Genomic DNA, 14,051 nt, shown 5'->3' with positions numbered 1-14,051 from the left:
AAGTGGCAAGTAACATTCATACCACACAAATGCCAGGCAAGGTCCATCTCTAATGACCAGCTATATAAATATCGTGGCTACAAGAGCAGGTCAGAGGCTGGGAATTCTGCAGCGAGTATCTTGCCTCCTGACTTCCCAAAGCCTGTCCACCATCTAGAAGTCAGAAGTCAGGAGTGTGATGGAATACTCTCCACTTGCCTGGACAAGAGCAGTTCCAACAACACTCAAGAAGTTTGACATCATCCAGGACAAAGCAGCCCACTTGATTTGCACCCTATCCACCACCATTAAACATTCAATTCTTCCACCACCAATGCACAGTGGCAACAGTGCGTACCATCTATAAGATGCACTGCAGCAACTTACCAAGGCTCCTTCAACAGCACCTTCCAAACCCATGAATTGTAACACCTAGAAGGACAAGGACAGTAAATGAATGGGAACACAACCACCTGCAAGTTCCCCTCCAAGCCATACACCAACTTAACTTGGAACTATATTGCCATTCCTTCACTGTTGCTGGGTCAGAATCCTAAAACTCCCTTCCTAACAGCATTGTGTGCGTACCTATACCAAATGGACTGCCGCAGTTCAAGAAGGAGGCTCACCACCACCTTCTCAAGGTCAATTAGGGATGGGCAATAAATCCTGGCCTAGCCAGCAGCACCCACATCACATGAAGGGAATTAAAAAATGCTATAGTTACCAATTTTAAAGAAAATTTATAGATAAAACTGTTACAATTAAAAAATACAACCAATGACAGTTCATCATGAAATACTTCATAATAATATTCTATATTGGCAATTCCTAGAATGAGTCTTGTTTCCCTTTGCCCTCCTCGTGGAAAGTTAATAAAGCTTTGCCTTTCTGCAAGACACTTACTGATTACAGATGATTCAAAGCAAAATAACTGGAAAATGATGGCACCAGTCCTCAGGTTTGGGGAAGTCTTCCACTTCAGCTTGTCCTTTTCATGGTTCTGTGGCTACATAATGTCCAGCATAATATCTTAAGAGACTATGGCCTGAATTTTCCAATATTGGGAATGGTGACTCAAGTTAACTTGCTGATGCACCTTGGGACCCTGAGGAAGTCCCAATGGGTGCACATGTGCAGTACTTACATGGGAAGTTTAAATTTCTGATTGTCAATTTTAACCTGCTGGACTACTGCACAATTCCCTATGATAATGGGACCAGATGGCCAGAACCATGGAGACTTGGGCTGTTTATCCTATACCTACCCTGGTTTTTCCGCAGATTTACTTAACAGCGTTTCTTAGCAGGTATAAAGCCTCCTGAGGAGCGCACTTCGAAGTACACCAGCTGGAGTGTCAAAGCACTCCAGCACCACGGCAACCCCAACACTGATCATCCCGCCCCCCTCCCCACCTCAACAATGCTAAACCCCTTCCCGACAATGTTCACTCCACCACCTGAAAATGCTAACCCCCACGACAATGTTCACCACCTCCACAACAACGTTCAGCTCCCCACCCTTGTGACAATGTTCACCTGCCTCCTGACAATTCTCACCTCCCAACAATGTTCAACCCCACCCCACCCCACCCCCGCCCCCCGCGAACAATGCTCAACCTCCTCCTGGCAATGTTCAGCCTCCCTCCTGACGATATTCAACCCCTCTCCTGACAATGTTCAGCCCCCTTCCTGACAATATTCAACCCCACCCCTGACAATATTCAACCCCTTCCTAACAATGCTAACCACTGCTCGACAATGTTCAGCCCCCCTCCTGACAATATTCAACCCCTCTCCTGACAATGTTCAACCCCTTCCTAACAATGCTAACCACTGCTCGACAATGCTCAGCCACCTCCTGACAATGCTCAACCCCTGACAATGCTCACCACACACCCCACCCCACCCCCGACAATGTTCATGCTCTCCTCACAATGCTTATCCCACCTCCTGACAATCTCAACCTCCTAGAAAACATTCATTCCCGTCCTGACTATGTTCATCCCGCCTCCAACAGGGCTCACACCCCTCCCGATAGTGTTCACACCCTCTCCTGACAACGTTCACTCCTCTCCCAGCAAGGTTAGTCCTCTCTCCCGGCACGCCCTCCCAACAAAGCTCAACCCCATTCGGTGCAAGGAACAAAATAAAATTTGAAACATGAAATGAAAATAAGGAAAAAGAACAATTTGCATTTATATAGCACCTTTAATGCAGCATAACGTCCCAAGATGGTTTACAGGAATTTTATTAAACAAGATTTGACATGAAGGCACCGAAGGAGATAGGGCAGATGACCAATAGCTTGGTCAAAGAACATTTTAGCAAAGGAAAGAGAGGTGAAGAAGTTTAGGGAGGAAATTCTAGAGCTTATGGCCTGGGCAGCTGAAGGCACAACTGCCAATGGTGGAGAGATTAAATTTGGCAGTGCACACAAGGCCAGAATTGGAGGCATTTGGTATCCCAGAAGGTTGCTATCTGAAGGAGGATACAGAGATATGGATGAATTCTAAAACAAGGATGAGAATTTTAAAATCAAGGCGATGCTCAGCTGGGAACCAATGTAGGTCAATGAGCATAGGGTTCATGGGTGAACGGGATATGGTGCAAGTTGCGAAACAGGCAACAGAGTTTTGGATGATCTCAAGTTTATGGAGAGTGGAAGATGGGAAGCCAACCAGGAATTCATTGGAATAGTAAAATCTTGGGGTAACAAAAGATGGATGAGGATTTCAGCATCAGATGCGTTGAGGCAGGGGCAAAGTTGGGCCATGTTACTGAGGCTGACGTAGGCACTCTTAGCAATGGTGGTAATTTAGACACCATGAAGAAAAAGTATGTGAAAGAGAAGAAAGGCAGAAGAGAAGCAAACTTTCTAAACTTTTCCATTTTTCTTTTGTATATAAAAAAGGGGTAAAGATTGAAAGTTACTGAGGTGTGCATGGATTTGAAAGCAAGGATGTAAACTTTAAAATTTGAGGTGATGTTCAACTGAGCAAGGGTTTCCACCTAACATTCTGGCATGATCCTGACTTATGCCCTCTGTCAATTCAGCAATCCCATCGGATTGAAAAACCTCAAATATAACACCTCTGTCATGAAAGGAGGGAGACAGAAGGCAGGATTCTATAGACCAGTTAGTCTAACATCTGTCATAGGAAAAATGCTAGAATCCATTATTAAGCAGGTTAAAGCAGAACAATTAGAAAATCTTAATACAATCAGGCAGAGTCAATATGGTTTTGTGAAAGGGAAATCGTGTTTGACTAATTTATTAAAGCTCTTTGAAGAAGTAACAAACAATATGGATAAAGGGGAACCTGTAAATGCTGTGTACTCAACTTGCCAAAATGTATTTGATAAGGTGTCACATCAAAGGTTACCACACAAAATAAGAGCTCATGGTGTAGGGGGTAACATATTAACACGGATAGAGGATTGGTTATCTAACAGGAAACAGAGAGGAGGGATAAAAGGGTAATTTTAAGGATGGCACGCTATGGAGTGCCACAGGGATCAGTGCTGGGCCTCACTATTTACAATTTATTTCAATGATTGGATGAAGAGACCAAATGAATGGTAGCTAAATTTGCTACAAAGGTAGGTAGGAAAGTAAGTTGTGAAAAGGACATTAAGAGTCTACAAAGGGATATAGAAAGGTTAAGTGAGTGGGAAAAGAATTGGCAGATACAGTATAATGTGGGAAAATGGGAACTTGTCCACTTTGGAAGGAAGAATAGAAAAGCAGCATGTTATTTGAATGGAGAAAGACTACAGAACTCTATGGTATAGAGGGATCTGGGTATCCTAGTGCATGAATCACAAAAAGTTAGTAAAGCAAATGATTAGGAAGGCAAATGGAATGTTGACATTTATTGCAAGGGGAATCGAATATAAAAGCAGAGAAGTGTTGCTACAGCTATACAGGGCCTTAGTGAGACTGCATCTGAAGTACTGTGTACAGTTTTGGTCACCTTACTTAAAATATATAATTGCATTAGAAGCAGTTCAGAGAAGTTAATTTGATTGATTCCTGGGATGAGGGGGGCATCTTATGGGGAAGATTGAAAGGGCCTATACCCTTTGGAGTTTATAAAGAATGAGAGGTAATCTTATTGAAACACATAAGATCCTGAGGGGACTTGATAGGTGGATACTGAGACAATGTTTCCACTTGTAGGGGAGTCTAGAAGTAGGGGACAGAGTTTGAAAATTAGGGTTCGTTAGTCTGTGGAATTCTCTTTCACAGAGAGCAGTGGAGGCTGGGTCATTGAATATGTTGAAGGGTAAGTTAGATAGACTTTTGATCGAGAAGAGTTATGGGGGTCAGGTAGGAAAGTGGAGTTGAGTCCACAATCAGATCAGCCTTGAACTTATCGAATGGTGGAGCAGGCTCGAGCAGCCGAATAGCCTACTCCTGCTCCTAATTCATGTTTTCTTGAGTTTTTGTGTTCAGTATATATAAAATGTAGTCCTTTTAGAATATTTGATTCGTTCTTCTAGTGGGAAATATGTACTTGCAAGCAGAGTATAAAAACAAATGCAAGCACATTAAATAATTAATCATCTGGTTCTATCTGAAAAATCTCAAAGGAATAGACACCATTGTCAAATTACTCTTTATCTTCCTTGGCTTATGTCAACGAAGTTTAACAAAAAAAAACTGTGGTGGTTAAATACTAATGAAAAGTTAGGATCTCACCAGCCAGCATCCCACAAAAACCCAGCTACAATTTTAACCTGTTCTTCTGAACAATTTGAGAGTGTCACCCATAGGAAACCAGCAGGTCCCTATTTAAATATGAAATTGGCTTCGCCAACAATCAGTGGGCAGACAAAGTCGTTGCTGAAGAAATACACTGCCAATGGGAGAGCTAGAAGGTGGACATTGTTGTAGGCAGTTGGTTACAGTACGTAGGTCTGAAGAAGTCTTCATGGTCATACGTAGGTTAACTGTATGTCTTTATTAATTTAGAACTACTTATAAATATACAGTAAAAGAGTACAAATTAGGAGCTGGCTCCATGCGCGCTGGAACACATGACTCTGTCCAACACAAGACTGGGTGTGTGTCATGTGCTCTCTTACATCACTGTGTGGGTGGTACTGTACTCAGTTCCACATTAACCTTATATGTGCCAGATCCTATTTTTTTTTTTAATCCGTTCATGGGATGTGGGCATCACTGGTTAGGCCAGCATTTATTGGCCATCCCTAATTGTCCTCCTTCAGAGGGCATTTTTAAGAGTCAACCACATTGCTGTGGGTCACATGTAGGCCAGACCAGGTAAGGACAGCAGATTTCCTTCCCAAAAGGACATTAGTGAACCAGATGGGTTTTTACAACAATTGGCAATGGTTTTGTGGTCATTATCAGACTTTTACTTCCAGGTTTTTATTGAATTCAAAGTTCACCATCTTCTGTGGTGGGATTTGAACCCAGGTTCCCAGAGCATTACCTTGGGTCTCTGGAATACTAGTCCAGTGACAATACCCATATGCCACTGCCTGAATCATCTCCTGCTTTATACTATAGATATCAGAGAGTTTGTTGCGCCAGGATTGAAGGGAATGCTCTAAACAGCATGAGCTCAGTAGTGAGATGTGAAAAAGGTGGCACATCCAAATTGACAAATGGGGTTATAGCATTCAGGAGCAATCACAGCCGATCGAGCAAGACTGTAGAAACAGCTGCTCAGCCTTATGGTTTCTTCAAAGTTCAGGCCAAACATTAAGCACTTTTGTATGGGAAATTCTGCTCCAGCAGGACTTTGGGTAGAAGGAGGAGGCCAAAAATTCTTCAAGGAGAGCCTAAAGGAATTTTGAGGTTTGGGGCTGGAGTGGGAGTTTAAGGAAAAGCATATTGCCAGATAGCAGCAGCATTGTTAATCATTGGTAATGTGTAACACCATTTGAGGTAGTGATATCTAGAACGGAGTTTTGATAAAAATATTTCAATTCACTTTACTGTCAGGGAAAACAGATTGAAGCACTGCCACTCAATGGCTTTGTAATGTAACTGCATCCCTACACAATTCTGTCTTTTGGACAAAATACAGTATTAGTAAGAGGTTTATGCAGCTAACATTATGCTCTGGATTTTGCATCAAGGCCACAGGAAGCTGCTGCCCCTTCTGCTCAGGCATTAAATGGCCAGCTGCTCGCAATCTCACTGCAGCTGGCCACTTAATTCCAGCGAAGCACAGGTGCCGTCCAATTGAAGAGCAGGGACAGGAAGCAAGGCAGAGGTGGCAGGTGCAGGTGCAGGTGCAATATTTAAGGGGCTGCCATAAGAATGTAAGAAATAAAAGCAGGGCTGAGCCATTCAGCCCCTCGAGCCTGCTCTGCCATTCAATAAGATCATGGCTTATCCAATTGTAGCCTTTACTCTACTTTCCTGCCTGCCCCATAACTCTTGACTCCCTTGTCAATCAAAAATCTGACTAACTGCAGAAGTTCACCAAGGCTCTTTAGACTGCAAACCCATGAACACTACCACCTAGGAGGACAAGGACAGCAGATAGATGGGAACACCACCACCTGGAGGTTCCTCTCCAAGTAACTCACCATCCTGACTTGGAAAAATATCACCATTCCTTCACTGTCGCTGGGTCAAAATCCTGGAACTCCCTAACTACACCACATGGACTGCAGTGGTTCAAGAAAGCAGCTCACCACCAGCTTCTCAAGGGCAACTAGAAATGGGCAATAAATGCTGGCCCAGGCAGTGAAGCCCACATCCTGTGAATGAACTTTAAAAAAACTCAGCCTTGAACACATTCAATGACACAGTTTCCACTGCTCACTGGATAAGAGAATTCCAAACACTAAAGACTCACTGAGAAAAAAAATTCCTCTTTACCTCTGTCTTAAATGGGAGACCCCTTATTTTTAAACTTTTCCTCCTAGCTCTAGATTCCCCCACAAGGGGAAACATCCTCTCACCATCTACCCTGTCAAGTCCCCTCAGAATCATATGTATCTCTATAAACTCACCTCTCATTCTTGTAAACTCCAATGAATATAGGCCCAACCTGCTCAATCTTTCTTCGTAAGACAACTCCTGATCCCAGGAATCAGCCTGGTGAACCTTCTCTGAACTGCTTCCAATGCAGGTATGTCCCTCCTTAACTGTGACCAAAACTGTACACAGTACTCCAGCTGTCTCACCAATGCCCTGTACAGTTGTAACAAGACTTCCCTACTTGTATAATTCATCCCATTTGCAATATAAGCCAACATTCCATTTGCCTTCCAAATTACTTGCTGTACCTGCATGCTGACTTTTTGTGATTCATGAAAAGGAGGCTGAGGGAAAGATATTCAAAATCATGCGGGGTCTGGACAGAGTAGATAGGGAGAAATGGTTCCCGCCCATGAAAGGATTGAGAACGTGAGGGCACAGATGCGAAGTAATTAGTAAAAGAAGCAATAGTGATATGAGGAAAAACTTTTTCATGCAGTGAATGAATAGTATCTGGAATGCTCTGCCTGAGACTGTGGTGGTGGCAGGTTAAACTGAAGCATTCAAAAGGGAATTAGATTTTCATTTGAAAAGAAAGAATGTGCAAGTTACAGGGTGAAGGCAGGAGAATGGAACTAGGTGAGTTAATCATTCAGAGAGCTGGTGCAGACACGACAGGCCAAATGACCTCACTCTAGGCCATAACAATTCTGTGATTCTGTGAAGTGTACAAGGTCACTCAGATCCCTCTGTACTGCATTATTTTGTAGTCTCACTCCATTTAAATAATGTTCTGCTTTTCTGTCAAGGGGGACAACCTCACATTTTCCCACATTATACTCCATCTGGCAATTTTTTTACACTCACTTAACTTACCTATATCCCTTTGCAGACTCTTTATTTACTCTTCACAACTTGCTTTCTTACCTAACTTCATATTGTCAACAAATCTGGCTATAATGGTCCCTTCATCCAAGTCATTAATATAGATTGTATATAGTTGAAGCTCCAGCACTGATTCCTGTGGCACTTCACTAGTTACAATTTACCAACCTGAAAATGACTCATTTATCCTGACTCTCTGTTAGTTAGCCGGTCCTCTATCCACGCTAATATATCACCCCCAACACCATAAGCTCTTATCTTGTGTAGTAATTTTTTATGTGGCATTTAACAAATACCTTTTGGACATCCAACTACACTACATCTACTGTTTCCCCTTTATCCACCCTGCTTGTTACTTCCTCAAACTGGTCAGGAACAGCCTCTGCCTCACTACTGCCTTCTGCCAGGAAGTTTCTGCCCGACTGCTGCCATTAACCAAGAGTTTTCTGTCTGACTGTTGTCGTCAACCAAGAGTCCACTTTCTGACTGCTTTTGTCAACCAATAGTCCTCTCTATGACTGCTGCCTCCTGGCAAGGAGCTGAATGATGCCTGCAGAAAGAATGGCAGAAGGAAGACACCTGATAGCCCAATGGTTCAGCGATGCCTCCCTGCAGGTTCTCCTTCAGGCTACAGGGGCAACACAGGAGGTGTTCCCCCAGGGGCAGGGAAAAGAAACTAGCCTGCTTAACCAAGCATTGTAGAGGAAGTCAGCAGCCATGGGGTCACCCAGAGAATTTCGAACCTCTGCTACAAGCATGCCAATGACCTCCTTCAGTCTGCCAAGGTGTGTTCTCCATACCTTTTTCCGTTTCCAAAAGTGCATAAGGGTTACAAGAAACGGCTATGTATTAGGGCATGTAGCTCATTGCAGCTTGCCTGTGGTTCAGGGGTCCCTCATCTTGCATTGCCTACTTTGCACTCTCCTCCACATCCTCATCATCAGAGGAGGCATCACGATTGACAATGTCCTCATTATTCAACACCTCCTCCCTCTGCACTGCTAGGTTGTGCACGGCAGACCACCTTGATAAGCGAGACCCTTATTAGGGCATACTGAAGGGCTCCACAAAATTGATCTCAGCACCCAAATCACATCTTCAGAAGCTGAATGACCTGCTCAAAGTTTGCTCCATGGCAGGTGTTGGACCTCTCCTCTGCATTCGTTTGTGGGTTCCTCAAAGGCAATAGGCATATCCATTCCTGAAGGCACACAGGGTCCAGAAAAGCTGTGTTACCTGAATTGCTGAAGTATGCAGGCAACATGGCTGCTTCCCTGGAACTGGGTATCCCCCTGAAGGATCCACATTCAGTAGTCACACATCAACTGAATACTGAGTGAGTGGAAACCCTTTCTTTTGAATGTAGGAGCCTTGATGGCCACATACTTGCAATCGATCACATCCTGCACCCTGGGAAAGCCAGTGATGGCCCCGAGCCCAATGGACCTCCCCTCCTTGTCAACGTTGCAATCTTGTCACAATGAAGTTCATGCTCTGGTTGTAAGTGAGAGCAGCTATCACTAATTGGGGAAAGGTTAGGGCATTATTCTCAAGTATATATAAGAACTGGTTTCCACTGGGGGCGGGGGAAGGAGGGTGGTGCGGGAGTAAGGAAAAGTCAGTCTGTATCTATGTCCTCTGGGTTTGGGGAATGAACCTACTTCAAGGAAAGACAGGCTCTAGATTACTCCTTTACTCAGTAAATGAGCTGCAAATTATAACACTCCTGACTGTCTGGATTGATGCAGTAGTACACATAGTCACCAAATCTCTTGAACATGACACTGGCCACCTCCTTATTGCACAGATGGGCCTCAGGCTGGGAGATGCCACACATGTCTCCAGTGGATCCTTGGAAAGACCTGGAGGTGTAGAAGTTGAGAGCCATGGTGATCTTCAGGACCACTGGCACTGGGTAGCTACTAACCCCAGTGGGTTGCAGCTTGTTTGCAGAATAGCGCAGAGATTACCTACCTGAGGAGCTGCAGTCTTCAGTGGCACTGCCATATGGGCATCTGGAGGCAGCTCAGTTCCAAACAGTAGGCTCTCTCCTAGGGGCTAGTCACTTCTGCATGCAGGAGGCTGTTGACATGGCCGTCTGCCCTCCTCCATTGTGCCCATGAGCAAGCAGGCCCTCTTGCTGGTTCTGATGTTCCTAATGTGCCCCACCTCCCTCTCTCCCTCTGAGCTGCTCCTCGTCCTGCAGGGGCTACAAAGCCTGGCTAGATGAGGCCCACGACAAGTGGTCTTTTTCCTAGGCCTTCTATCCTGATCTGTTCCCCTCCCACACCACTCCGCCTTTTTCTAATTCGTTCCTTGGAAGTAAGTGCTACTGTGCCAATGTTAACCTGGCAGCATGCCCCCTCAGTGCTCACACCTTTTTCCCTTTTCTGTTTCTGTGCACCACTCACCCTGCCACTACATCTTGGCTCTCTCAATAGCTGGCTGAGAGAGCCAGCACTGAGCGCACACTTCCTTGTCGCCTTCTTTAACCAGGCAAGGTTCTAAAGCCCCGTGGTCCCCATGCACCATTAGTAAAGTTCGAAATGCGACATCAAATCCAAGTTAATTAGCCTTTTAAATATCTTGCATGCTGTCCAACCACATTGATGTGTGAAGTCTGCCCTCCATGGTTGCCACCTCTGGTAAAATCCAGAAACAACGTAAAGACATCAGGTTTCTGGCCAAATGTGTTCTGCTCCCATTTAATGCCCCCGCACCCACCCCCAACACCCACCAACAACCACCTTTGAAGTGGCCTGGTAAAATTCATGAGGCCTATGTTTCAGCTGTTTTAATGTTATAAATGTTGGTGGAGTTCTCCTATTGGTACCTGGCTGGTGGGATGGTCCACACCCCTGGATGTACTTGCCTTATTCTGTTGAATTCCTGGACTAGGTTTTCCATGCTTTCTTCCCTCTACGCTATTCTGCATTAACTATTTAACTCTCTTCCAACCCTTTTATCATTTAATCATTCCTGCTCTCCCCCCATCACAAAATCTTCCCTTTTGCTCTCTCCCTGCCTCCTTTCCCCTGCCTCTTCTATTGCTTTAAAGCTGTTCATCTCAAACATTTTCCAGTTCTGATAAAAGGGCAGAGACTTGAAACATAATTCTGTTCCTCTATCCAGAGACTCTGCCTGTCTCTGTATTCTGAGTATTTTCAGCATTTCCTGTTTTAATTTCAGATTTCCGGTATCTGAAGTATTGTTTTTGCTTCAGAAATTATAACTCATCTACAACTTTTCTGTCATATCCGATCCTACACAAGCTCTCACTCCCCTAAGAGCCCTATCCTCATCAATCTCATCAGTTCCCTATCCTCTAAAGCACTGATTTCAAAATCCTTGCCCTCATCAATAAGTCATCCATTGACTCACCCCTTCCTACTTCTGCAACTTTCTTCAACCTTATGGTCCTACACAACCTTTTGCTCTCTAACCCTGGACTCCTTTGTCTTCACACCCTCCACTGCAACTCCAGCCATTGAGCTTTCAACCTTCTTAGCTATACATTCAGGAATGCTCTTCTTAAACTCCTCCGCTTTGCTAGGTTACTCCATTCCTTCAAAACTCATCCCAAAACCTTCCTCTTAAATTATGACTTCCCCACCACTGCTGAGTGTTTGTTGTTTTGATCTATGTAAATAATTTTGGGGATACCTAGCCAATAACGTTCCATTCATTAAAGTTATTAGAGGGAAAATCATAGACTCTGAGTACACAAATTCCTAATAATTATGCCTGATGTGCTAGGATCGACAAAGTGGAAAATTCCCACCATTAAAGTATTTTTTTTGTTAATACACATGTTTAAAGAATAAAATGTTTAGCATAGCAATTCATACCAAAATTAGTTTACACTGAAACTGCTTTTACTTAATCTATTTACCTGATGGAGTTAACTATCTTGCTGATGTCATCTTCTAGTTCTTCTCTCTCATTGTGCAAACCATTTGGCATGGACTTCAAAGAGGATCTGCTCAGCACATTCTCAGACCTGCTGCTAGTAAGTGAGTGTCTCAGTGGGCTTTCAACACTTCCCTCATTCATCTTAGAATGATGTTCCTGGTCATCGCTAACTCTGGCTTCCAGGATTTCTCGCTGTTCAGCAACCTGAACCAGTTTCTGCTGCAGCAGTTCAGGGGTTTCCTTAATTCGTTGTTGAATCAGTGGTGTGAGTGGGGCTTCAAAACTGATACAACTATCTGTCTCATCAGTCAGTGACAATACATCCAAAGAATCCAGGCTACTGTATGAGGTCCCTTTCATAAGATCAGATTCCACAATTCTTTCAAATGTAGAACTGAATCCATCCCGACTGTCCTTCACTTGGACTTGTTCTTTTGCAACAGTTGCATCATCAGGCATTATCACTCCAACTATCAACCTGTTAATAGACCATCACAACAAAAAATAACATTTAGTGACATATTAAACCTTTTTTTAACTTAAAACTATAATTAATACATTCACTCTTTTATTGAACAAACAGAAATACTTCATTGAAAACAGGAAACATTTTGGAGAAGTTATAATCATGAATATACTGAAATTTTATTTTCAAAAATCCACGAATCTGTGAAAAAAAAATGATTCCATCAACTTGCTTGTTGCACTATTATTTCTGATGATGGATTAAAGTTTATTGGATTTCAAGGTATTCACATTCAACATTTTTTAAATATGTTGGAGATAAGGCCATTATACTGGATTTTATTAATAAGACAATTTTATTCCATTTACGAGAGGAAAAAAAAGCTAGAAGTGTTAGAGTGAACTGGATAGTCTCAAATATATATTTTTCCTATCTATTTCCATTTAGAAAAGAATCATTTCTCTTAAAATATGTAATCTTATGAATTGCGACTTATAATTATAGAGGAAAATATTGCAGTTCCAGACTTGCGGGATGCTGGGCACGCCGTTAGCTATAAAGTGAGGTCAGCTGGTTGAATTGGAACATCAGCAGTCTGGGTACACTACACTTGATGCACTTGAAGCACACAAGTATTAGGGGATGGAATATCCTGTTTCTGCAGCTCTGAGAGGGTTGCTAGTCACCTTTAAAAGGGAACTAGCAACAAATTTAACAGCTGAAGCAAAGCAGAGGAAGAATACTGCCATTCCAAAATCCAGCTGTGGAGGTGCTTCCGCAGGAGATGATGCAGAGAAAGTTAGATCTTTTTGGAGAAAACTTACCAATTAAGAATATTATTAGAGCAACTAGGGTGGGGTGATAGATTTTTAGGTTTTTACTTCAGATATTCACTCTTGATATTTTTGTTCTCTGGTTCAACATCATAGATCACGGCAGATGACAGATCCTCACTCCCAATGACACAGAAAGTACATTTCCCTGTCCAATATCTAGGCACTTTATAGCATGCTCGGGAATCAAGCAGAAAACCCTTATCATTCTACTTTGACTGATATCTCATGTTCTCACATGATTTACCTTGACCTCAGAGGACAGTAGAATATATACTTCTCTAAGTCATGGTTTAGGCTACAAATTTTCAAACAATTTTATTAAACCGTAAATGTCTAAGTGAACAGGAGCACTAATAGTAAATTTACAGCACTTGCAGGCTTAACTAACCCATCTCCAAAGAAAGAAAATTATACCTGGTACGCTAAACTGCAATGCAAACTCAACTAGACATGTTTCCCTAAATAATCATTTTTCCATGTTGATTTGCTGTGGGTCTGTTCATGGAAATGTCTCTGATATACCTTTTCCTCTTTCTGTCTCTCTGGCAGCTTCAGATAGATTGTTCAATAGGAACAAGACAGGCTGAAACAGAAGTGTCACATGTCAGAATGTACACTCTTAAATGCAGCTTCACATGAGTCAGTATCAGGAACCATGGGAGCATTTCTGACAGGTGAACTTCCACACCCCACATTCGGGAAAAGAAATAAGAACTTATACTTACATGACACCTGTAACATAATAAAACACCTCAAGACACTTCTTGGAATGTTATAAAGCAAAACTAGACACCAAATTACATAGGGCAATGTTAGGACAGATGACCAAAAGCTTGCTCAAAGAGATAGGTTTTAGTGAACATCTTAAATGAAAAAGGAGAGGTAGAGAGCCAGCAAAGTATAGGGATGGAACTTGAGAGCTTAGGGCCTAGGCAGTTGAAGGGATGGCCACCAATGATGGAGCGATTAAAACCAGGGATGTTCAAGAGGCCAGAATTAGATGAATG

At 42.9% G+C, this 14,051-nt stretch overlaps 1 protein-coding gene across 1 annotated transcript in view; it reads right to left on the bottom strand.

The window, feature by feature from the left end:
• Positions 1-14,051, bottom strand: part of LOC144685849 (PH and SEC7 domain-containing protein 2-like) — a 225,679-nt gene that overhangs the window by 148,819 nt on the left and 62,809 nt on the right. The window contains exon 3 of the mRNA XM_078550800.1: positions 11,723-12,220. Coding sequence (XP_078406926.1) covers positions 11,723-12,220 — 498 coding nt within the window. The remainder of the gene's footprint in view (positions 1-11,722; positions 12,221-14,051) is intronic.

This window comes from Cetorhinus maximus, chromosome 10 (genome assembly GCF_964194155.1).
Source record: "Cetorhinus maximus chromosome 10, sCetMax3.hap1.1, whole genome shotgun sequence".
Classification (NCBI taxonomy): Eukaryota; Metazoa; Chordata; class Chondrichthyes; order Lamniformes; family Cetorhinidae; genus Cetorhinus; species Cetorhinus maximus.
Note: the sequence above shows the minus strand (reverse complement) of the source record. Positions and strands in the feature narration are given on the sequence as shown.